Consider the following 27,337-nt stretch of genomic DNA (forward strand, 5'->3'; position numbering starts at 1 on the left):
TAGGTTTATTCCAGCTTTATTTAAAATTTTAATTTCAAATGAAATAATGTGACACTGATGGATACAAATACAACCAAAGACGGCAAATAACCTAATTCACTTTCCTGGTTTGTTCAAGCCTCCAGGCACCAGTCAAATATCGAAGTCGTATAAAAAGTAGGTCCTTGCCCATCTGTAGCCAGCTCCAAAATGGAACTAATTTAGAACCTGCGATTTAAAAATAATTAAAAATAAATATATTTTCAGGAAACATAACAGTTTAAAATTGTATTTTAGAAGTCACGACCTTTGTTAGCTTCTAGTCACCTTAATTTAACTTACATTATTTATATTATATATGTGTGTCTGTTAAACAATTCCTTTGTACATTTAAAAATGATTTTCGGGGGCAAATCTTCATGTTTTACACACTGCTTTTCAATCTCATGTACTACAGAGAATCAGATACACCTCTATACATAATACAAGTACAGATTAATAATCTGAGATAAGAAAGCCAAGACAAAAACCCAACTTTTATTCTAATTCTACCAAAGACTCTCAATCAGATAAAATAAATACATCTTAGCTAGGCCACCTTCTTGTCCAGTGGTTGTCAAATGGCAACATGCCAAGTGCAGTTGACTGCATGAGATTTGCCTCCTTGAGCATGTCTTAAAAGCTTATATTCCTTGAGTTTACCCCTTGGAATTGTTTCTTTGGTAAGTGAGAAGCAGACCTGCCCTGCCCTCCAATTTCAGGTAACTGGCATGCTGGGTGGTAGAGTGATGTGGTAAAGACCACAGGACGATCACTGACAATTTCCAGATTGAAGCCCAAACGCTCTAGCTTCTTTCTCTGTTCCTTTCTTCCCCCCTGCCCCGCCCCCCCGCACAAGCTTTACTGAGGTGTAATTGGCAAATAAAATTGAAATGTATTTAAAGTGTACAACGTGATGATTTGATAGCCATATACACTGTGAAATGATTACCACAATGAAGTTTACACATCCACCATAATTAATTTAAATCATGGATAAGAGATTTAAAATATCTTCAAAGCCAAAGTGAGTGGTTTCTCTAAAAACAACAGAAACAAAACACTTTGAAGTGAAATAAAACTTGGGAGGATCTAAACTGTGAGAATTTCAGATGGCCCTGCTCTAGTGCGGAGGGACCAATTGTATATGGCTGAGGGTTTGGGGATGATTAACAGAAAAACTGCTCACTAAGTGCTGGTTAACGAGATTTAATACTCAACTCTCTGAGAAATGCAAGAGAGCAACTGATAGAAAATGAAACATATTTTTACTTTTCCCCACTTCAGCTTCCCATAGTCTATGCTGGGCACAGATCAACACAGACATGTCGACCGAGCTGATCCTGACGAGTCTGAGGCATCCTTTCACCTGCTTCCCATCCCCTTTGATCTAGGCCGCTACTGTGGAGATGAGTCAAACTGCTGTAAACTCAATATGATTCAGCAAGACTCCAAGAGGTCTACATAGCTTGTATGATTTCCAGACCGGTTCTTAACCTTTTTCTGTCCCTAAACATCTGAGGTTGCTAACTTCAACAGTGACTTTTCAAGAGGAGGCCATGCTTACCTGGGGGAGAGGTGACTTTGAAAAAGTCTCCAGTTAACTGCTCCTACACTGTGAATTAATTTAGGATCATTCTAAGGTAAGCAAAGGAGAACACTAGAATATATTTTAAATTCTAAACAGTGAGAGACGTCTAAGCTTTTCTGAATAGAAATTATTCGGAAGTATGATAGATTTCACATTTTAAATCTTAGAAATCTTTACATTTTTGGATATATGTACAGATGCCAGTTAAAAATCGGCTGTGAATGGATTATGGACATTTGGAGTAAAAACAACTAATTCCTCATTTAGCTTTGCACAGTGGTTTGTAGGTGCTCAAAACTCACTGAGTAATGAAGTAATACTAAAAAAAAAAATTGGTATTACAAACAATAAAGTTTATCTGAAGACTATTCACCTTGCTTCTAGCCTGAAATCACCATGATCCTGTCTACTGTACAAGTTTTTACTGAATTTCTTAGGCAAACCAGTAGGCCTAATGAAGACCCTAAGAAGAGACTAAAAAAATACAGAAGGCAGTAAGCCAGCTGGAGGAGGGTGGCAAGGATTAGTAGGCAGTACTGTCTATGAAACTGCCTCTCTCAGTTAGGACAGCTAAGCTGGGGTGATAGTAAAGCCAGCTGACTTCACTGGACAACTGTATGGTCTGACGTCTTCCCCCACTTAAGATCAGCTGTAATGTAAACAATATACTCACCTTCAATTTCAGTCCAGTTGACAGCAATTTCTGCTATTGGGATTTTAAAGAACTGTGCTATGTAAAGCAGTTCTACATCAAATGCCCTGAAACAGAAAATACATTGCTATTTATTTTTAAAAAGACAAATAGAGTGTAATTAAATCTCTACCTTGGCATGTTTTAAAGAAGCTTACACAGCAGATATAAAAGCTTATATTGTAAAAGTGAAGGCCAGATAAACATAAGGTCAAATAAAAGCAAAGTAGTTCAGGAGCTTCAAGGCAAATGATATAACATTGCGTGTCACTGCATAACATATAAATGAGAAATATGGTGTCTCTGTCACAACTCAGAAACTCCCAGAGGTAAAAACGGCCTCCTGGGCTCCAAGAGAAAATTTAATCCTGGAAATTTTCAAGATTGATGGTTTTCAAATCCCAACCTTAACTAGCTCAAGAACTGATAGCATTTTCAACGGATTCAGAGAGCTGGTAAAACAGAACCTTGAGAAGCACTAGGAGAGAATGTTCTCAATCACTTTAGAGCTGCTTGATTACATTCTTCTACCACCAAAGAAGCAAGGTTTCTTTTCTAAGTACGGGGTCCCTGTGGCCTGCCTTCCCTCTTCCCCTCCCCAATGCTGTCCTGGACAGTACAGTCCTGGCAGCTGGTGAAAGTGAAAAGCCAGTTTACACTGGCCTGAAAGGCCTTGTGGGTATAACTACATATATACATAGGAATTAGATACGTTGTCTCATTTTAACATACACTTAAAATCATCTCTAGTCTGAATTCCCAGCTCAGCCTGCCTTCTACCTAGGAAAGACTCTTTCTTAAAAAGCTCCTCTTCAATCTGCCCTTTCGTTTAGGTTGAATCTGCTTTCCTTAACATTTTTGAATCCTGACTTAGAAGTTTTCCTGGATTTTTACAAAATTCTCTCAACCAGTTGCGTCCTTTCACTGGCATTAAACTCAAAAAGAGAAGCACCACTGCCTGTGCTGCACTTCATGCTTTTACTTGTCTTGAAAAGCACTAAAGTCTTTCACTGTTTTGCTTTCATTCGAGACATGAAACGCCCCACTTTCTAGACTGCATGGAACACACTTCAAACTTCCCAGGCTTGGTTTTAAAATATGAGCACAAACAAGAAAACGCCTAAAATCCACTTCTGTCTGATTTCCCTGATTCCAGACAATCTGAATTTGGGAGTTTTGTTTTCTTGGCTACAATACCACCACCATCCATTATGCAAATAGTTTAAATCCCAAGTGTTTGGATAATTCAATATGAAAACTATTTTTTTTTAAACACTTAATGCTTTCCCTTATCCTAATAAAATATTTACTTAAGATGATAAAACCATCTACAAAGGTGTTCTTTGTGTTTCTAAAAGGACTAAGTAAAACTTCCGTTAAGTAGAATTGTGACACTCATGAAAGAAGGAAATAATTTGAATATTAACCCTTAAAACTTTCCTTTAACATAAAACCAAAAAATTACCTAATGGGCTGCTGAGTAATGCTATTTAATAATCTGATCAAGATTATTAAGTATTTCTCCAAAGATATCATGTAGAATTAGTGACTTATCAAAGACACAAAACAACATAAAAATGATGAATGAAAAGGAGTGGGGTAAAAAACCACTGATTAACTGAAATACAAATTAAATTTTTTTTGTATTAAAAAAAACTGAAAGGGCTATTCATCTTATAAACTATTATTTTTATTATACCCTTCTCCCCTTAAACATTTTAGAAGACATGAGATGTTTATTAAAAAAAAAACCCCAAAAAACAACAGCAAAAAACCACAAAACAAAACAACAAACTGCAGTTCGTATCACCATATTACAAATAAGAGACCAATCTGTTACCAAAGCAAACATAATTAAAATACCAAGTACTTCTGGATGGAACCTTATGCCAATAAAGAGAAGCAGCATAAGGGTTATTCTCCAACTGAAATGACTTCTTGAGTTTTTGTAAATGTGGGGAGGGCAGAGTCACCACGTTTTCTTTTGTTATTCAGTTCCTGATATAGCTGTTACCTCAGGAACAGATGTATTTCTGAAGAACAAAGAGTGTGTTGAGACTCTACTAAACATGACGCACACACACACCCTACTGCTCCCTTCTGAAATCCCACTAAAATTAAAACGACAATGATGGGATAACCATACGAGAACAAAAAGGAGAAGATGAGAGTAACAAAAAAAAAAAATGTGAACGTTGCAAAGTAGCTAGACAAGTGGTAACTAGAAAGTAGACAACGGCAGAGGGAGAAGCCCAGAGCAGGTTAATGGGCACCACAGAGCCCCCGAGGCTCAGGCATCAAGGGCCCAAGTGACCTCTGTAAGTGGAGGTGCAGGTGGGCTGCAGACCGGAGGGCTCGCTGAAAATCTGTATGAGAGTCTCCTTTCTTCCAGCTGGTTCTGTGAATGCTGGCAGCCAGGATCATATCTCTTAGGCAGCAGATTGAAGGATCCCACTTTAGTGAAAATGACCAGCCCAAAACATAGTGACAGCTGGGAGTTACCCACACAAAATGGCCCCACTAGTTTAATTTGTAGTGAAATCTGTCAGTCAGTCAGAGTTCTCTGACCACGCATCCAGCTGCTGATGAGCTAAAATTTTTAGCACCATACTAAAGATATCTAAGGATAAACTTTAATGATAAAAACAAACATAAAGAAAAAAACTGGAGCAACAGAAACAACGCAAGGAAAGAAGAAAATGTCAAAGTGTTAGTGGAAGCTACTGTAGTCATGAAACAAGAACAGATTTAGAAAAATGAATACCAGAATACAAGAGTTGCAGGAAATTGAGGTTTTGATAGCAGAAATAAAAATTTAAAAGGAGGGTTAGATGATAAAATTGAGGAAATTTCAAGAAAAATAGGAAGAGGGAGAGAAAATAAAATTAAAGGATCAATAGGGAAGCTCTATATCTGTTTTATAAGAGAGAAGAGAGAAAAGACAGAGGAGATCATCGAAGAAATGAATAAAGGACATTTCTCAGAACTAAAGGACATGGGTTTCCAGACTTAGCCTCCTGAGTACTCAACAAAACGCATGAAAAAGAGCCACATTAAGTCGCTGAATCATGACATTTCAAAACACTCTGAATAAAAGGCTTCCAAAGTGGGGTGGAAACAACATGCCATAGACAAGGAATCAAGATTAGATTATTGACAGAATTGGACTTTTCCACAGAAACACTGATGCCAAAGACAACAGAGCAATGCTTTCCAAATCCAGAGGAAAAAGGATTTCCAACCTATAACTCTTTCTCCAGCTAACTGGTAAACAAGTGTGAGGGTAGAATCAAGGCACGTCTCTACATGCGGGGTCTCGCAGTGTCTTTCTCATATTTTTTAGGAGGTGTAAGAGAGGTGTGCTCTACTAAATTAGGATGGAAACCAAGGAAAACAAGATCTAGGACAGGAGCTGCAGCAGGCCAGGACACAACTAGAAAGGAAGAGCCGACGAGAAAGGCTTTCCATCTCCAAGAAAAAGATGGAATTGAGGCATAATCTGATGTGTCTGGGAACTTATGCTCCTGTCAGAGAGTGAGGACAAGGAAGTGTTAGATCCACAGTCAAGTAATGCCAGCAAAAAACTCCAGTTATTACCTTTAGAAAAACAAAAAGTACTACAACTATGTGGGTCGTATAATCCCATTGCATGCTACAGCTCAAATCTGAATTCTCTTTACCCAGCTATAATGATCAATGCTGAGCTAAGCAAATATTATTTTAAAACTGTATTAGGAGCATAACTGTGGAGGAGTTTAAGAGAACAAAATACTTGTCCATTGATTTCCTATTGTGGAACTTAATATCTAAAACTGAAAAACTGAGACATAGCTATGCAGACCCATTGTTTTCAATGTGAACGCAAACACCACAAACAAGCAGTAAAGAGATGAAAGTGACTAGAATGAGGGAGCAGGAATGGGGGATGGACAGAGATGGGGCAAAGGACAACTGTTTTCTTGTTATAAGCCTGATGGAATGACTTTAAATTATAAACATGAATACATTGATTAAAAATAAAAAAAATTCACTAGAAGAAAGTACATTTCAAAGAATCCATTTAAAAAATTATTCATAAATTGGGTCAAATTATACCTTAACATTAAATGGAAAGAATTTAGGTGAGGTAGAGTTCAGAGGATGGAGATTTTATATACATATTTATATTTAACATTTAACGTTACCCATACTCAAGTAATTCGGAATCAAAGAGATGCCTGTAGTCTTTTAACTTCAGCAGTACAGCGTATACCTTGAAGTTTTGCAATACCTAGAAACTACTTGACTTGGATTCCCTGAAAGTTACAAGAAAAATTTCAGTGAATCTTTAGAACAAGTCCTCTTAAAAAAACCGTCTAAGGAGACACTTATATGGAAATGAGTAGGTGCACAATTTGGTTTCTAAAACTTACGCTGCATAAGAAAAAAAATATCTGCTCTTTAGTCTTTCTTGATCGAAGTGAAGGAACAGAGATGTTTAAATAAAGACAATGAAACGTTACTGTGGTGAAGGGTATACTGCTAATCAGGTTGATAATGTGTATTTGGTGGTTCTCCTGTATGGGCACAACATAAACATAACTGGACCCTAAAGAGAGATGCGAGAGGCTAAAATTTTAAGTCAGGTCAATATTATGCCAATCAAATTGCAAATAAATCATTAAAAAGGCATGCACATGAACATAAAATTTAAAGAAGAAAAAAATAAAAACATGTTCTTTAACTTAAAAAACCCATAAAACCTTGGAACAGTGCTGGCCAATACACTAGCCACACGTGGCTGGCTCCTGGGCAACTGAATGTGGCTAGTCTGAATTGAGACGCACTGTACTCTGAAGACACGGTACAAAGGAAAGCACGTAAAATAGCTCAGTATTTTTTTCATACTGAGTGCATGCTGAAATGCCTATGTTTATATTGTGTTCAATGTAGTATTAAAATAAATGTCACCTTTCTACTTTTTAATGTGGCTACTAGAAAATTTAAAATTACATATATGGCTTGCATTTGTGTCTCATATTATATTTCTGTTGGACAATGCTGCCTTACAACAATCCTGACTTATAACAGTCCTGACAAGGAAACTTCATGATTTTTAAGTCATCAACCCTAACCCTAATGTTCTCCATGTTTAAATCCTTCCTTATGAACTACAAAGAACCTAGTCCTTTGACCATAGATGGAGACATAACATCTGACTGAAAAATATCTAATGCAGAGGGAGGGCTTTATTTCTAGAGTGGCTTCTTAATAAATAAGATTCTCTGATTTTGTAGTCCATTAACTATCAATATATTTTATTCTTTAACATAATAGAAACAGGCGTCTAAATTTTAAAACCAAATATACATTACTTAAAAATTTTTAATCTAGAAAAAAAGATTTTAAAACATGTTTGATAATTTTAATTCTGAAACTACAGTTTCTTTAAAGTTATTTGGGAAGATTATATGACATCTATTTCTATGGAGATAACAGATCTTTGCAAATCGACACATGAAAGTTATAGAGACTATAAAAATGAACATCTACTGGAATAATTATGCAGACTCCCACCATGAACAGAATTCACACAGAACCCAGTACTAACAGTAAGTATTCTTTCAACAGTATTTATTGAGTACCTATGATGTGCCAGGCACTCTCTTTGCTATACAATAAGCAAAATCAGATGGGATTCTTGCTCTTGTAGAGCTTACGTTTTAATAGAGAAAAAGAAACATTACACAAATAAAACACTACAGATGCAACAGGTGCTACGAGAATGGCTTATGTCACTGCAACGGCATACAATCAGGGGCATCTGATCTAGTACAGAGAGTGAGGGCAGGTTGTCCTAACGAAGATCTGAAGGATGAGGAGACCCTGACCGAGGGGCAGTGGGTGGTGAGAAGGAAGAATCCGCACATGGAGACTCAGGTGGGCCAGACCGTAATATCAATACTGATACTGCCTATTGGTATCCCTCTCAAGGCCCTGGAAGGCACCGAAAGGCAATGGGAAGCAGAATACGTGCATCTGATTGATCACTTCTAATTTCTGAAGGGTCCCCTTGGACTGCAGCATAGGAATTGTCCTGGATCGTGATGAAGATGAAGAGAAATGAAGGGACATAAAAGCTCAACACAACAGGCCTCGGTCATGGGCTGGATATACGGAGGGGCTGTGGGGAAGGCTGTAATGACTCCAAGGTTTCAGGCTTCTATGTGACTGTTATTCCCTAAACAGGCTGGGAGCTGAGGCGAGGTCTGGGACAAAGAGAGGCCGAATGCTGCTGATAGGTTCATTGAGACGGTAAGTGGTCATATTAAACATGACCACTGGATTTAATGATAGGAGGGTAACTAGATGTTTAGATGGGAGGATGGGTGAGGAGTGAGTGGGAAGCGAGAAGATGGGGACAGTGAATATGGACCACTTTTCCAAGAAAAGGTTCACTGTGAAAGGAAAGAGGGCTAGAGTTGGAGGGGTGCTGGGGGCAGGGGTCAATGGAGAGGGTGTTTTTCTAATGGCAAGAGAAATTTAAACTTGAAAAAACTGATGGGCAAGATGTGGTTGAGAGAAAAGGCTAAATACACAGGAGAGAAGATAAGTGAACAGGATTGGGTTGTCAGAAGGTGGAAGGGGATGCAGAGGTCCAAGGATTGGTCTTAGGCAGGAGAGGGAACTTACTCCTGCAAAAGAAAGGAAAGAAGAGAAAGTGGGTACCCTCTTCTGCTTTGATATGTCTGAGCTTTTTCTTTTTTCTTTGAAGGAAAAAAAGGAAGCTTAAGGAAACAGGATGTTCTCAGGCCTCTCAATTTATACTGTCTACAATTAAGGTAAATATATAACTTTATACCCTATGTTTGGTTTGAGATAAATAAGAACCAAACCAGTAAAGGTACAGATTAAGTTTACATATATAAGTGCCAATTTTGTTTAAACCTGGATGTTCATTATGGGAATACAGGGCTGCTGCCCATTACCTGGAGAAACTTGTGTATAAGATACACCAGACACATTCCGGTTAGGAACCTACCATCGTTCAATGTGGAGAGATGAAAACGTCCGTGACGCTGCTTCTCGAGTTAATAATTTGAACCCACACTGTGTGTCCCTGATTCCTTTGACACAAAGGAACCACACCAGAAAGTGGAACCCATACATGAGAAGAGTACGGAAGTAAGAACGCTGAAACAAAGACAAAATATAAATGACTTTTCTATTTATCTATAAAGGAGACATTGAAAACACCTGGCTGTAGACAACTGCAACTTAATATTTAATTGACTGGGTAGATCTCACACATGAACGCCATTGTTCCATTAGCTGCACGGGCAAAGTCTATTCTAGAAACTGTGAGGACGCCTAATGCTTGGAGCTGGACAGAGGCTAGAAAAGTAGTTACTCACTTCCGGGAGGTGGAGTCAGACCAGAAGAATCACAGTGCCTGTGAGAGTCAGGGCTTCAGTGCGCCAGAAATATACCACAGCAGTTGGAGGGCTGCGCTGAGCCAGGAGAACATCTCATTCACCTTATATTTTGTGCCCCAAATACATTTCAGTTTCAAAAAAAGCTGAGTTACCAGAATATCTTGGAAAAATGAAACACTAAGATTTCAACCTGAAGTATGATACCTAGCTAATGAGAATACGATAGAAGAGGTACAGCAGAGTGTCACAGACTAGAAAGGAGTTTGAAACAAAAACCCAGTGTCTCTAACTATGACAGATATTTCTGATTAAATATATTTTAACAGGTAAGTTCTTTAATACTTTGGATATTAAACTTAAGTAGTCTAATCCTATCTGAGAATTCACTATTGTCATTAGTCGTTAATTTTATTATTAGTAGTAACATGACAGATATTCTATTATTCATTAAACAATGCAAACTTTAAAAAAAATCATTAATTATCACTGAATTCAAGACTTTCATATTTAGGACTAAAAAAGATAAGATCTCTTAAAGTTTTCTATAATTATGGTAATAGACCCATGGAATGATATATTACATATGCACATAAGCAAACCAGTAAGAGTCTATGCAGACTATTTAATATCTCATCCTACTAAATAAAAGTCCTTTCCTCCTTCTGGCTTTTTTTTCATAATTGTAATCTTTAGTATTGTTCTTCATTCACATGTCTTTTTCTATCACCATGGAACAAAATCATGACTCAACAGTGAAAAAATGACAGGAGAAAAGCCATGGAACTGAGCAGGCCTATATTTGAATCCTGGGTCCATTAATAATTAGCAGGCTGTGGGCTTCCCTGGTGGCGCAGTGGCTGAGAATCCGCCTGCCAATGCAGGGGACGTGGGTTTGAGCCCTGGTCCGGGAAGATCCCACATACCGCAGAGCAACTAAGGCCGTGTGCCACAACTACTGAGCCTGCGCTCTAGAACCCGTGAGCCACAACTACTGAGCCTGCGTGACACAACTACTGGAGCCCACGTGCCTAGAGCTTGAAAGCTCACTTTAACCTCCTGACCACAGTTTCACTTGTGTATTAAATAGGGCAAGAAGGGAAGGAAGAATAAAATACTTATCTATAGGGTACGTAAAACAAACTCTTTGAAAAGCTCTAGCACTTCTCACTGATCACCTAGAATCGTTAGTTATGTTTTGATGTAAGTATGTCTTACCTCTCTAAGCAGATAGGGCAGAAACCTCATCTTAAAATACTTTGGGAATCTCACAACAGCTTGCTCAGTGCCTTCCATTTAAAATATTTCCAATAAATACTGGTTGACTGATTAAACCTCCAAAAGAGCATTTATGCTTAGGAAAGGAACGTATAGAAATCGAAAGATAGAAAAATAAAAATTAAAAGGTAGAAAAATAATACCTATAAACTATTCTCCTTGAATGATTTAGATGAGCTTACTAGTAACCAAATAAAAATATTCATGACTGCTTTTGCTTGGATGTTAATAGAAGATTTTTGTTTGTTTTAGGATAATGGCTATTTTTTAAAAAAACAGAAACATGTTGAGTTCACATGAGGACTTTAACTTATTTGATTTCTAACATATTGAAAAGCATAACAATATAATCTACAAACAACTGGAACTTTCTTTAATTTTTAACACTTGGCAAAATATCTTAGAATTTAGAAGACATCTAAAAACATACTACAGGATAGACTTATTTAGTTAAATGAAGGTAACAAAGTCATAGAATAGCATTACATGAACTTCTGAAGTAGATATTTAAAAACATTCACTGCTTTAATATTAACAATCATCTCTAATGTTTATGAAATGTAAACAAGGAATTCAGGTGAAATTTAAAGGTGACTGGTAATTTTATTATCTTAAAAAGAGAAGTTAAAGAAGTCCTAAGACTTAAGCAGACCCTTCAAAAAAAATCTAAAGAGATCAAACAGTAATGGATTCTATTTTGAATTCTTTAAAAATGATAAATTTGAGAATACCCAGACAATATAAACATGACTGTTTTAACTGTTATCCAGAACACATGGGCATATGAACACTCTTAAGGATGCCTGAAAGACTCCAATGGTGCGGTATCATGCATGTTTGTCTTCCAAGAGAGCAACAGGACAGACGGTAGGATTAACTGAGAATATGTGTAAAGGTATTTAGGACAGATAAGACTGAAAACTACACAGTTAAGCTACTGAAGTTGCTGTTTACTATCTTGGTTAATTAATACTTTTATAATTTTCTCACTGTCCACAGATCGATCACCATGCAGGATTTATATTACCTATAGCACATTAAGAGAACACCCGAGTGGCTGAGAAGTGGAAGGCCACGCCGTAGTTTCTTGGACATGTGGCAGATGGTTGTGTTGCCCCTTGGAGATGACCTTCTATAAGACAGGTATAGTTCTGTGAGAATCACTGGACTTGAACTACAAGCCTACTCAGCAGGAGTTATACGTAGCGTCTGCAGAGGACAACTGCTGATCTCTAGTCAGTGGACCAGTTTACCCTTTCTTTCTAGAGTAGCAGCCAATTCTGTAGGGTCCAAAAGCACTATGTCAGTAACTAAGTTTTACAGATGGAGGAATGGATGGATAGATGACAAGATAAATTATAAACGCATAGATCCTGGAATAGATCCCTTGATGACTGGTTAAAGCATCACTAGGTAAAAGAAGGTTCAGACCACAGCACAGCCTCATCTTACTATTCTGGAAAAAAATTCAAAGAGTTTTCAACCAATGGAAGTTCTAAGTGAAAAGAATTTGCACCGTTAAAAACAAAATCAAAAACCACAGTTCTTTTCTACTGCCACCAACGATACAGGTCCCAATTATTTCTTGCCTAGATTACTTCAACTGCTTCCTAATTACTGCCTCCTATTTCTCCAACCCTTTTTCCTTTCCAAGTAGATAATCCTCTTTTCCCCTATCTATATATATATTTTTAAAAAGGACCAAATTTACTCACAAAACCCTTAAATTAACATCAGTCTATTTTCATTAAGTGTTTTTTACACAAACAATTATACTGTATTTACAATATCATACTGTTTTTTCTCCATACAACCTAATATTTTAGTATTTCCCAACATGATTATACAGTCTCCATTATCATCTATTTTATCACTGCATGACGTTTCGTCCAGGGGAAATATGTACACTTTCTAGTGTTGGGATTTAGTATTTTATAGTTTCTAGTATTTCACAGTGATAAATAATGTGCTGAACATTTTGCACATACACTTTTTCTTATCTCTTGTGTATCAGTAAAGTGATGAAGTTGGACTAGCTAATCTCTAAACTCTCTTTCAGTGTTAAATTTCTAGGAGTTTGATATTCTCTATGGTTAACAGATTAACCTTTTTGAAACACCAATAACAGTCCATAGGGTTATAGAGTTACATTTGGACTAGATGCTGAAGATGTTAAAATAATTTATTTCTTAAAAAAAGGAAAGTTCAGGTTTCCACATTTGAACAAAATCCTTAAGGGATTTTATGACTCTGCCATCAGTATATCTTGGGAAAAAAATTAGAATTTTTTCATGTCCTATTTCAGAATCACTAAGGGAAAGGTTCAATCTTTTATTCCACTGGTTCTCAAACTCTGGTATGCATAGGGTGACCTGGGAAACTGTTAAAAAGGCAGATTCCTGGTCCCGTGGCTAGAGTCTGATTTAGTGTCTGGGATTGGCCTAGGAACATGCATTAAAGGAAAAAACAAACAAACAAACAAAACACCCCAGATAATTTTGACCTTGCACTGAAAAATATGGCTTTATTCTTGATCTACTTGACCAATCTAGTAGATGAACCATTAAGAATATAATGGACAATTATGGAGCTTGATACATTAGGTCTATGTTTTTAAGTGAAAAAATAATTAAAATAAAAAATACTGCATAGAGTAGTTCCTTATTATATTTTTTTCCTCAAAGTTACTCCAGCTTCTTAGCCTAATCTGTAAATTACAACCTGAAGAAGTTAATGTCTTCAGTGATTTTTTTGAATATACTAAAAAGGGCAGTACAACTTTACAAATCTGAAGGTATAATGCTTTTCTAAGAGGAACAGTTAAAAAAAATTTAAACTTTGAATAAAACTTAAAATATAGTACTTAAGTGTGCTGACATGAGAAAAACTAAAGGCAAGTTGATAGGTTCAAAAATGCATCATTTGGAGAAATTTGCCTTATATAATAACTGAATGGGGACTCTCTTTGTGTCTTAAAAAAAGAGCTGCTTGTATCCAAAATCAAAGTGAAGTCTACATCCTCCCTGTATACTCATGAAAAAAAAAAAAAAATCCATTCCTAAATATGTTAATCCTTTCTTCTGAAAGGAACCTCATTTTTATGAGATTAAGTATGAAAGCTTATCTCATGCTAATGTGTATGTAAAAAAGGAAAAAACTGATCCATGATGAAAGCCTCACCTGAGCAACTGATTCTTTTTCCAAATGAGCTCGAGATCCACATGCAATAGCCATTTGATCCTGAGGAAAAAAGCAATGAAATAAGTATCATTAATAAAAATATTTATTTCCAATGTGAATATCTCATTTTTTAGAAACTATTTTTTTAAAAAGTAACATTAAATATCTTTAAAGGTTTACTGAGGAATTCAGAGTATGTACAACTTAAACAAGTCTAATTGTATTTACCAGGATGACACTATTCAGGGCTAAATATAAGAGGCATGCATTATTTCAAAATTCATATATTTAAGTGATTTTTCTAATTGAAAATACTGTATCAATATAATTATAAGAAAAATTAGTAGTATTAGAAAGAAAAGGGTTATCTGTAGATGGTATGATTTTATATATAATCATTACATTATGGAAAACCCAAGAATACCAACTGAAAACCTACTACAAACAATAAGAGAATGTAAAAAGAGTGGGCACAAAATAAATATATATATAATATTTTAGCCTTCATATGTACAAACAGCGATCAGAAGATATAATGGAAGAAAAGACAGTATTTATAACATCAATAAGAAAAACCTATAAACTTTACAAGAAACGTGGCAAGATCTAAATAAAGGAAAGATATAAATGCAACCAAAGGAAACAAAAAAATCCAACCACAGAGGGCATACCATGACCATGGATGAGAGGATGCACTGACAGCACTGAAAAGGCAATGCTCATTAAGCTAATCTTTAAATTTAATGCCATACCAACGAAAACATAAAAATAATTTTTCATTGATTGAGACAAACTGATTTGGAAGTTAATACTGAAAAATAAAGAACCAAGAAGAGCCAAGAAAATTCTAAGAGTGACGAAGGACTAGCTCCAGAGGATTTAAAAATACATCATAAAGGTAAAATAATTAAAACTAAGGTACTAGAATGTAAATAGAGAAACCTATGGATCAGAATCGAAAGGCCAGAAACACACACACAAAACATATGGGTACTTAAGAGTATGATAAAGATGACATTTTAAATCAGTGGAAAAAAGATGCTGTGGGGCATTCTGGTAGCCATTTGGAAACCAAATTAAATTGGACCTGAGCCACATACTGACTAGGACATATTCCAGATACATCAAAGATTTAAGTGTAAATCAGAAATCGTTTTTTATATGATCCCAAGGAAGGCACAAATATACAAAACCCAGAAGATTAGATCAACTTGACAATAAAATTTTAAAAATTGTTGTGCGGCAAAACAAGAAAAATACAACCATATTAGAAATTAAAAGACAAATAAGTTGGGGGAAAATACTGGTACTTTATACTACAGACAAAAGGCTAATTTCCAAAATACATAAAGTGCTCCTACAAATTATAAAGAAAAATACTCAACAACTCAGTTGGGAAGAGGTGAAGGTTATGAATGAGAATTCACAAAAAGAACAACTGAAAAGATCCTCACCTCAATCATACTTATATCAATACTAAGAAAAATGCAAAGAACACCTATCAATTTTTGCCATATCGTGCATACACACTCTACATAGACAGCAATTTGAAAACCGTTATCACAGTTACAAATATACACATAATTCGACCCAGCAATTTTACAACTAGGAATTCTTCCCGTAATAAACTTGCATTGTGTAAAATGACATTCATGTAAGGTTGATCACTTCAGTATTGTCTCAAGCAGCAAACCTGTACGTCCACCCAAAGGGACTAGCTATGAAGCTGTGAAAGAATGAGGAAGCACTTCGATGTACGCATATGGCTCAATCTCCTAGATATGGTATTAAATGGAAACAAGAGAACAGTGGATAGTGTGTTACAATTTGTGTTTAAAAAATAAAGGATACATATATACATCTTCTAGGTGGATATACAAGAAATGGATGACACTGTTAACTTCTGGGAGTAACTTGGTGACTGAGAAATGAGGGGCAGAGCTAGGTTCACTGGATAACTTCTTATACCACTTGAATTTTGAACCATTAATCAAAATAAATAAAATTAAAAAGTGTTCATTGTAAAGAAATTGGCAAGCATATAAATTTACATGTATATGAAAAAATTATTATAAAAAGTCATGCATAATCTCACTACCTAAAAGCAGCCACTGATAACATTTTGTATATTTCCTTGTGTTTTATTTTTTTTTTGCCTTTCTCAAGTTCTATTTGCCCCAGTCTAGAAAAAAACTGGCTTAGGAAATCACTCCCTGTATGCTAGTCCCAGTAATGTTGCTGGGAAGAGGCATATAGGCGCTATCTGTAGGGACAGAGCTTAAAAAACATCACCTTTAGGAGTCAGGATTTGAAAACTCTCTGAAGTGACAAATCCTAGGTAGAAAAGAAGGTAAAGGACCTACAAAGGTCCAGGAGGCAGTGTATTTCCTTGTGTTCTTTTTTCCCCCTCTGTATTTAAAAAACCATAGCTGAAATTTACTCATGTATACCATGCTTTTCTTCATATAAAGTAACCTAAAAAGTTCTTACATTCAGGTTCATTGTTTTTGAGCTTTTTGTTATGGGTATTTTCAAACATACACAAAAGTAGAGAGAATAAGAAAATGAAGCCCCATGTACCCACCACCTGGCTTCAACAATTACCAACACATAGCCAACTGTCAATCTTGCCTTCTCTGAAGCCCTTTACTACCACCCTACCCAACTGGGGATTATTTTGAAACAAATGCTAGGCATCATATACTATAAATTAATATATATTTCAATCACAATACCACTATCATACTGAAAACATTAAGAATTCCTTAACACCATCAGATATACAGTTTTCAAATTTGCTCAGTTATCTCATAAATGTTTTCAGTTTTTTTAAATCAAGAGCCAAACAAAATTCATACAATTTGGTTGGCATTTCTTTTATCCCTGGGTTCCTCCTACCTCTTTTAAATTTTTTTCTTATAATTTATTTGTTGAAGAAACCATGTAATTTGTCCTGTACAGTGTCCTAGATTCTAAATTTAGCTGACTGCACCCCCCTGGTGACATTTAACATGTTCCTCTGTTATTTCCTATAAACTGGCTGTTAGAGTTAGAGGCTTGATAAGATTCAGGTTTATTTTTCAAGAACTTACAGTAGTGTTGTATGTCTTTCTTTTTTTGTGTCAACTGTAAGGGCAATATAGTATTTCACCATATAGATTAACCATGGTTTCACTATTCACCTACATGTTGGTAGGTGAATTCACCTAATTTCATGTTATTAGAAAGGTGTCTAAAAGAACGTCTTTGAATGTAAAACTCTCATTGTATTCTGGATTTCTTCCTTTGAGAAAGTCATAGAACTAGAACACTAAGTTAAAAGTATGAGTGTTTTTAATGTAAATGGGCCAAATTATTCTTTGAATTACCTTCCCACTGAGTATGATATTGACTATTTCATCAGTAGTTCTTGTCAGTTCTAATTATTTTCATTTTAAATTTGTGAACATGATAAGGGGAAAATATTACCACATATAATCTAATTTCCTTTTTTTTTAATAAAAGGTAAACATTTGGAGAGCTTTTATTAGCCACCTATATTTTCTTTTGGAAATTATCTGTTATATACTTTGCTTACTATTTAACAGTGGGAATAATTTCTTCCCTTCTTTTTCTGGCAGAGGTATTTTGCTCGGGAAGGGAGAGAATGGTTTTTCTTAAGGAAGAACCACATTGAAAGTTCAACAGTATATGGCAAATGAGCTTTAACTCTGAATCCAAAAAGAGCAGTAACATTACTGAGCAACCGGTAAAAAAGAACATCCTCCCACCTTTCAGGGACTAAGTAGAGTTAAAATGTCACTTAAACTAAAAACAAATAAAAAACAAAAGCTTTCATTTAAAATCTCCTTTTCTTTCAGGGTAAGTCTCTAAAAGCTTTTAAGAGAGTTTTGTGTATCTGTCATTCCAAATAAGAACTGAATCCCTGATAACGATTTATCAGGTGGAATTCATCTAAGCAGCTTTCAGAGTAGTTAGCTATTCTTCAGGAATGAAGGATATTCTTGTTTTTAAAACTTCCCATATTAGAAAATGTATGTAGACATGGAGTCTCTTTCCTTTAAGCCTCTTTCAGAGTTTGGCTGAATTTCTTACGTTTTTTTTTTTTTTTAATTTTATTTACTATGATAGCTGGCTTTTAAAAGTGGTAAAAGATGGTACTGTATTGTATTCTAGAGAGAAATGCTTCATCAGAATCTCTCTCTCCTATTACTTTCACAGTTAAGTGTTTTCTCACAAATTCACTGGACAGAAGAAATAGACTAGAAGAATTAGGTAAATCCAATTTACATTAACAATTATAAACAGTAACATCAGAATTAGTTCTGAAAATAAAGCACAAAATGTTAACAATTAGAGGTAATGGTTGTTAAGTGCTGAACACATGCTAAACACTCGACATACATTTAAAAAATTTTAATCATTACCTCAGGATTATGAATTTGGGCACACTGTCCTTATGTCATAGATGAGGAAAGTGAGGTGGATGGATTAAGTTGCCCAAGTTCACATGGAATTTGAATCTAGGTCTACTTGAACTCCACATCCAAAATTAAGAAACATAACGGAAACGGAAATGGAAAAGGGCACAGGCATTTGTCCGAAAGACAAAACTGATTCCAAATGAGGTTGAGATATAGAAACAACGTTGAAACAATTTAGAAATTAGTCAAAGTCAGATAGTAAGATTAGTCATATTCACCCAATACGAACAGAAACGAAAAAGTTGATACATGAAGTAAACTAGTGAGTTAAGAAAAAATTTTATTTATTTAAAAAAAAAGTTTTGATTAAAACTATTCCCCCCCTCTTTTCCCTCAAAAGCAATATAGGTTCACTGTTAAAAAAAAATAAAATTAATCTAAAAAATTGAATAGATATCCATAGTTCCTCCATCCAGAGACAACTGATGTTACCGTACTACTTTATAGATAGTTCCATATATAGGATGTTTAAAATTTGCTTTTTTCACTTAATCATGTATAATGAATAGCCATCCTATATAATAATGAATTTAACCACTGTAACTTAATACTGGACATTTCATATTATTTCTAGTTTTTTTCCTCTTATTAAAAAACACTGCTGTATTTAAAAAAAAAAAGCAAAAACCCTTGGCAATTTATTTTTATACACATTCTTAATTTTCCTAAGATAAATTTCTCAAAGTCTGGGTCAATGGATGTTAAATTATTTAAAGCTTTTGATTCATATTTCCAACTTGTTCTAAGAAATATGTATCATTCTCCACAGTCTCAACAGATAAATTTGGCAACATTCATTCTTTTTCTCCCTTTTATTTGATGAAAGGTGCCTTGTTACTTTCCTGCCTTTTAAATTAAGAGTATTTTCAGACTTCCCTGGCGGTCCAGTGGTTAAGATTTCCCCTTCCAATGCAGTGGGTGCAGGTTTGATCCCTGGTTGAGGAGCTAAGATCCCACATGGCTCGTGGCCAAAAAACCAAAACATTAAAAAAAAAAAAAAGCAATATTGTAACAAATTCAATAAAGACTTTAAAATTTGGCCACGTCAAAAAAATCTTTAAAAAAAGTTAAATAAAAAAATAAATTAGGAGTATCTTCTCCTGACAATCATGAGGATATTAAATTTATGAAAATTTCTGTGGTTAGGAAAAATTGTGGTTGTTAAGATCAAGGTTTCAATCTTCAGGGGTGGGAAACTACAGCCCATGGGCCAAAGTCAGCCTGCTGCCTGTTTCTGAATGACCTGTGAGCCAAAAATGGTTTTTAAAGGGTTGTTAAAAAAAAAAAATGTTGCAAAAGAGACCATACATGGTCCACAGAACCTAAAATATTTACAGGCAGACCACAGAGATATTCCGGGTTTAGTTCAGACCACCGCAATAAAGTGAGTCACACAAATGTTTTGGTTTCCCAGTGCATATAAAAGTTATGTTTATACTGTAGTCTATTAAGTGTGCAATAGCATTATGTCTTAAAAAATATACATCCTTAATTAAGGCAGTATCTGAGAAGTGCAATAATGCAAAAATGCAATAAAACGAGGTATGCCTGTACACTCTAGCCCTTTACAGAAAGAGTTTGCTGTTCCCTAAGAGATAGATACACACTTTCAAACTAGGTTCACTGGCATTAAACAAACACTTGCTCTAATAGGCAGCCCTTGCCCTTCAAAGGTTTGGGAACATACTTCGTGATCTGCTGAGAAAGACTGTTGTGAAATTTTATTACATACAATCTACCTCTTTTTATGGTTTCAAGACTACCTTTTAAATTTTCTTATTCTCCTTTGTTTGATTTTCACAAAGATCTCAGAAAAATGCCTGTGTAACTGCCTGGTCTATAAAATGAATGATGTGGGAAATGAAGGGATCTCTTTTGGAAGCCTGGTCATCTTCCCACATATTGAGAGGGTGAAACAAATATACGAGGCTCTTAGACCTGACCACCTGGTCCACAAAAAAGGGAAGCAGTAATCATCACATTCTTTTGTTTCAGGAACAACCAAGCCATGAATACACATATGAAAATGTCGGTGTACCAAACCTCACTTGGCCAAGGGAACTTACTTACCATACTTAGGACAAGGGAACACACAGGGTCATTAGTTAGCAATCACTCCAGATTGAGTTGTGCGTGGTTAATATCTGTTTCCTATAGTTTTTCTTAATGTAATTTTACTCCTTATCTCTTTCATATCCATTACCTTTAATTATTTATGGCCTTAAAAACCTAAAAGCCAAGCTTTTTGAAACTATGTCTAAATGAGAATTTAAGATCCAAGTCATGGCCTAAGGACTTACTCTATGATTATGGAATAAGACATCTTGTCATCTATTTGCCCCTTCATGGGTTTTTTAAATTCTATTTCGAATAGTTAAGCCAGTAAACAAGTGATCATTATATACTTTGCTTAAAAAATTACATAAAATCAAGCATATTTTTATTAAGAGGTAGAATAACTACATGTTAGGACATTGAAAAGCTAGGAGAAAAGTTTTGCACTTAAAAAAGATACGAATAAAATACTTGGAACTAAATGTAAATCCCTATTTCATTTGTTTGTCATACAAAGCTCTACTTAAATTATACACATTTACAATAGTTCCAAACCTTAAAAGAACAATTACCTTCAGAGGAGGAAGTGCAGGGAACTTTTTAAATTTTTTAAGTTCACCATGTAAGAATAATCAGACTAGAATATGTGACCTGGTTACTCTAAGAGGATTTACAAGTAAGAAGTACAGCTGACCCCTGAACAACACAGGGTTGAACTGGGCCTGTGTAGGGAGGCCGGGGGTCGGCACCCCTAACCCCCCTTGTTGTTCAAGGGTCAGCTGTAGCAGCAAATTTCGTATTGTTGCAATTAAAAATAAAATCAGCTGAGAAGAAAGAAAACAGCAGAAGCCACTGAAGAACAAGCTGGGGAGCCTGTCAAACCAATGCTGTAAAAGACATTTAAGTTAACTTCTGCCATCTAGTGAGTCAGTCGTGTATCCACGATAGGACTTGACTACTTTGAAACCCATGTTTCTGTTTCATTATTTTCAGAACTATTCTAGTCAATTTTTATTAGGGTTTAAGGGAATATACGTGAGGCAGTGCTTATGGAATTTGTGGCTTAAATGAGTTGAGAAGGGAATACCAATTGCATTAAAGGTAGAATAAGAACCTATACCTTGAGAAACTGAAATTAAACATGCTGATGTATAATATGGATAAATTAAGAGCCACACTTCCATTCCTAAACAAAACAAAGCAAAAGAAACACAGAAACAGAAATAACAACTGTACCAGTATAAGGATGGGAGACAAGGTTCAACGGCAACTCCTATGAAAAAACTGGTCGTATGAGGCAACAATGTCACGTTGTAACCAGATCTTCACCAGCTTCGGTGGAAAATGACCAGGATGATAAGAAAAAGAAACCTGCTATTTAAAAACTGGAATAACTACTGACAGCCCAAACTAGAGAAGACACATGGAAAACAGCTTTAACTCTCTGAAGGGTTGTCACTAAGAGTAGAAATAGACTGTTTTGTGCAGCTACAAAAAACAGAACCAACCAAAGGGGCTGATCAAAAGGAGGCAGATTTGCATTTAACGTCCAGAGGAGCTTCACAACTGAGTTGAGATGGATGCGCTGCTTGGGCATCACTAGAGCTACACCAGCAGAGACTGAAAGTTCACTTGTTAGTTATGAAAATTTTCCAATATTGGATAAATAAACGAATTAGATCAAAGGTGCTGGGTGCAAACTACAGCCCATGGCCAAATCTGGACTGCTTGTTTTTGTAAATAAAGTTTTATTGGAACACAGGCACAGTCATTCATTTATGTACAGAGCTGAGTAGTTACAGCAGAGACTGTATGGCTTTAAAGCTGAAAATATTTACTATATGGCCCTTTATAGAAAAAGTTTACCAACACTTAATTCAATAATTAAAAAGACTCCTAATTCCACTATGCAAGTTAGGCTCAGAGTATAAGCTTTCTGAGAGCAACTGACTGTTTATAAGCTTTGTTAGAATCAGTAGTAGATAGGAGTCCCAATTCAAAAATAATGCTCACTGGGTTGACTGGAACTTTAACCACCTATCATTTACCTGCTTTCCACCACCTCCAAAAAGTGTTATATGATGCATATTGATAACAATTCTTAATAAATGGAGTTCAAACTAATTTAAATGGGTCGTGATATTTTTAAATAACCAGGCATACCCTGAGGTGCTGTAGAACAGGCTGTGAATTAACAGCTTAAACATAATCATATGCTTTAGTTCTTTAAAACTCAACATTTATAGTAACAATGCAGTAAATTGGGTTACGATTAGGAAAAAAAAGATGACATCAGAACTCCTTTCCTTTTCAGAGGGCCTGGATTTACAAGAGGAAGGTTCAGATTTTTTTTCCAGTGTATGGTTTGGTTCACCCCCTAACTTTGGCTGAATCATTTAATTTTTCTTTGCCCCACCTCAGAATGACATAAAGGCAGCTAACAATCTGACACCTTCCACTCTCCCTCCCACTCTTGGGTCCCCAAGGTAGAGAAATAATGCGGGAGAAACATCAAGTCTCTGTAGATTCTCTGGAGAGAACTTAGCTAAATATGCATGATAAATATTAAAACTCTGGTAGAAGTAAAGCAATTTAAAATTGAGAGAGATGGACAGAATATTAAATAAGTAATTGTCAAGTGAATCTCAGAAAATCAGCAAATGTTTATAATAAAATATTAGCTCTTCTGTGGAACTGTATACAGGAATTTCACACCAAAAAAAAAATCTCCCAATTGTTTAACTTATAGGTAAACATCATTTTAATTTTACTTTAGACCCCCTCTATTCTTTAATGAATATTGTTTAAACTATATTCTTATACTCACAGGCCAAGGCTGTAGATCATTCAGTCCTTTTTCTAATTTCTCAATATCTGGAAACTTTGTGGCTCCATCAGCATCTGCCATAAGGATCTTTTTTCCTCGAGAACTGAATACACCCTGGATTTTAAAAATTTCAACGAAAAGAAAGTTGCTTAAAATCAAGGTTAAATTCGGTGACATATCAGTTTGTTAAATTTGGTGACATATCAGTTTGTACTTAAAATATCCAAGAATTAAATATTAGGTATGAAATGGCAGAAAGAGGCCGAAGTTCACTGAACGCAGATTACATTGATAAGATCTTTCCAAAAGTAGCTAATGTCTATTTCATGATTTTAAAAACTTTGTGAAGTCATACTATTAATACCTTGGAAAATATCAAGATAAGAAAATAGATTTGGATAAGTTAAAGATATGCTGCATCAGTAAGAATAAAAATGTAAAATACCTATCATAAATATTATATCTGTATTGTATATGTATTATGGTGCATAAAAGGGATCAGGGGTTCCTTACAGCAGCATATGAAGAACGAAACATAGATAGCTTTGTTATGAAATACATCATAACATTTTAGATCTTCAGTATTTTTTATTATGGAATCTAAAGTATTTTAAATTAATTGTTGAATAAAGAAATGTGGAATGTCACTAAAATTTAGAAAGTATGGATATATTCAAATGTTATTTTGTTATTTGAGGCATCTGACACTTAGCAAAATTATGCCATTCAATTTTGAATTGATTGGTCTTTTGGGCAGAATATGGCTCTACGAGTGTATATTTCACCCAGAAATAAACTATGCATCAACTCTTCACTTGATCTTAGCCAAAAGGCCAAAAAGTGATTTATGCATCAACTCTTAATTTCATGGTGCATTTGAGTGAATACAGTGTGTCTTAAGTGTAAATATATTTATGGTTTGATACAGAATACAGCTTTGATGTCACTCAGCAGTGTGACTATAGATAAGATGTACGTATACAAATCTAGACAGAAATTTGATCAATTATTGTATAGTATAAGGCTACTAATTAGTATCTGTAATTTTTTTATCATATCTGTTAGAATATGGGTAAAAAAAGCAGAAATAAAAATGTTATATTTAATCTATAAACATCACATATTAAGTTTTGGAAAAGAGTAAACATTGCAAGGCACAAAATCTGTAGCTATAAGTTTGAAATAAATAAAAACAATAAAGGACTAACTATTTCAATGATACATGATAAGGCTGAACTGTAGGTTGTCATGCAATATTAATGGAAAATTGCCTTTGCCCTCAAACTTGTTTCAGCCACCTCATCTAGTTTTTTTAAAGGGGACTTCTGAATGCCTGCTACTCTCACATCCTATCTGGATGGCCTCCACTTCACTGCTAGACTTCTTGGAAAGAGTCTAAGTCAGCTGCTCCCATTACTGTCCACTCAGTCACACCCTCTCCCCTCTGACTGTTCTTTCTGATTTTTCTTCTTCCTCATGTGCCTCTTTGCCCCAAGGCTTGGTTCTTGGCTCTCCTTTTCTTCTATACCCTCTTCCTTGCCAATTTAATGGCTTCAACTCTCAGCTGATACATGTGGATGACTCTCACACCCTCTCCACCAGGCTATTCTGGATACCACTACTTGGCATCTCAAACTTAGTGTGGCTCAAACTCAACTAAACACACTGTCTCTTAAACCAGCTCCTCTCCCAGTGTTTCACCTCTTCTCTCACGACATCCTCCTCCTCTCAGGTACCCAAGGCTACTTACTGGTAGCTCACTGCTCTCTCCAATCACCTGACACAATTCTACCTCTCATATTCGTCTTTTCCTCTTGCTCTGTTGTGTCACCATCATAACCCAAATATTCATGGTACCTTGCCTACACCACTGCGCTGGCTCTGTCCCTCTGTCTAGGGTGAAAGTCTAACAGCCCCTAGCCTGAAGTCTGTGATCTACACCCACATAACCCTCCAGCATATCTCTAAAGTCAGGCCTCATGTACCACTAGAAGCTCCTTTGTTGTGTCTTTGTTCATGTTCTCCTCTGCAAGCTCCCTGCCTCGACTTTTGCCTAGAGAATTCCTAATCCTCCTTCAAAAGTTCATCCAGAATTTATCTCCTGTGGGAAGTCTTTGCTGCTCCTCCCAGAGCATTTATACTGAAGCATTTGTAACACTAGTGAACTATGATACCTTAAGGACAGGACAGGTATCTTTCATCTCGGCGTCTCTAATGAAGTACCTGGCACTTAGTGAGCACTCAGATGTGGGCTGAATAAATAAATGAATGGGTGCATTTAAAGCCCATGATGATATTGCATCAATCTTATTTTCTTTTTCTCCCTTCTGCATATCCTGTGACCCTGTCAGAGCAAACTCACTGCTTCTAGTACATATCCCAAGAGAACCTACTTTTCTGTCTTTTCTTGCTCTGCTGACTGGCACGTTCTTCTCTCAAATCTTTCTTCATACGAGATCAGGGAGGTGAAGAGCACGATTTCATGGTTAAATTAACCCAAACCAAATCTTGCCTTACTATCTATGTGACCTTGAGTAAGTCACTTTACCTATCTATGCCTCAATTTCCTAATCTATATAATCAAAATAATAGGACCTAACTCACTGAGATGATGTGAGGAGGTTTAAATGTGATAATTATGTTGAAGTGGTAAATTTTTGCTGTCTAGCTCAAAATAATCAGTCAGCAAGTGGAAGCCAGTGTTCACCATCGTTGGAGGCCTGGCTTCAGGGACATATCTTTTGTGAAGTTTGCTATTTTCCTCATGTGCCCAAGGTTGCTAGTTACCTACCTAATACCTATTCTTTTCTTCTTCCTTACAAATGGAACCCTGATTTGGCCGAGAATGAAAATGTCAGAAAAAACATCTCTCAGCCTTCCTTGGAAACAGGGGTGGCCCTGTGACACTGTTCTGGTGGAGCTTCTGGGAAAGTTCCTTAGAAGGGGCGAACTAACTGGTGTGCGTCTTTTGCCCTCCGCCCTTCCTGTCTGGAATGAGGAGGTAATGGCTGGTGCTCCCGCAGTCACCTTGTGTGCAGGTGGGCAGGAGGAAGAGGGAGTGAAAAGGCAGGAAGCTGGGTTCCTGAGGACACGGAGTTGTTGAATGAGCCTTGGACTGCCTACATCTAGACTTCTTTTGGAGGCACAAAATAAATAAATTAACCTCTATGTCATTTAAGGCACTGTTGTTTGGATTTTCTTTCACATATCTTGCTTTTAGATCTTTCTTTCAGTGTATCTTGATTCCTACCTGATATGCCTCTGCTGAAAGTAACCTCTTCTTTCCTGGAACTTCTACTGTACCTCATCTGTGCCTCTCTCATAAGTACAATCACTTTTTGTATTAGACTGTAAATTACATCAGGAGTGACCATATCAGATTTATCTTTTCTTTTTCGGTTGCACTGTGCAGTTTTTGGGGATCCTAGTTCCCAAACCCCTGCAGTGGAAGCACGGAGTCCTAACCACTGGACCACCAGGGAAGTACCAGATTTATCTTAATTCACACTACCATGTTTTGCATAGCATCTTCATAGAGGTTAAAACTCAATACACGAAAGCATTTTGTAAACTGCAAAAAATCATGTAATCTTATCTGGTAACTATGTCAAAGACATAAGAGACAGAGGGCAATGTTTTCAACTTTGAATAAGATAAACATTTTCGTGAGTCACCCAGTATGTTATAGATATGGCATGATATTTTTTAATTTGATCATATTATATATACATATATGCATGAAGTTATTATTAAAAGCAATTTACCACTAATTTGAAAGACTAGTATTTAACTAGCGGGCTG

General features: G+C 35.9%; 1 protein-coding gene and 1 long non-coding RNA gene across 4 annotated transcripts in view; one reads left to right on the top strand and one right to left on the bottom strand.

Annotated features, from left to right (window-relative positions):
• ALG5 (ALG5 dolichyl-phosphate beta-glucosyltransferase) overlaps positions 1-27,337 on the bottom strand; it is a 39,325-nt gene continuing 11,988 nt past the window's right edge. For all 3 annotated transcript variants that reach the window (XM_059902827.1, XM_059902828.1, XM_059902826.1), the window contains exons 6-10: positions 23,537-23,650; positions 14,171-14,230; positions 9,322-9,473; positions 2,283-2,368; positions 1-207 (exon numbers count right to left, since the gene is read on the bottom strand). In XM_059902827.1, the coding sequence (XP_059758810.1) occupies positions 92-207; positions 2,283-2,368; positions 9,322-9,473; positions 14,171-14,230; positions 23,537-23,650 (528 nt within the window). In that variant the 3' untranslated portion in view covers positions 1-91. The remainder of the gene's footprint in view (positions 208-2,282; positions 2,369-9,321; positions 9,474-14,170; positions 14,231-23,536; positions 23,651-27,337) is intronic.
• On the top strand, positions 8,215-12,420 carry LOC132352374 (uncharacterized). The gene is made up of 3 exons (XR_009498700.1): positions 8,215-8,594; positions 9,055-9,121; positions 11,990-12,420. It is a non-coding gene; the product is annotated as an uncharacterized LOC132352374 (long non-coding RNA).

This window comes from Balaenoptera ricei, chromosome 18 (assembly GCF_028023285.1).
Source record: "Balaenoptera ricei isolate mBalRic1 chromosome 18, mBalRic1.hap2, whole genome shotgun sequence".
NCBI classification, from domain to species: domain Eukaryota; kingdom Metazoa; phylum Chordata; class Mammalia; order Artiodactyla; family Balaenopteridae; genus Balaenoptera; species Balaenoptera ricei.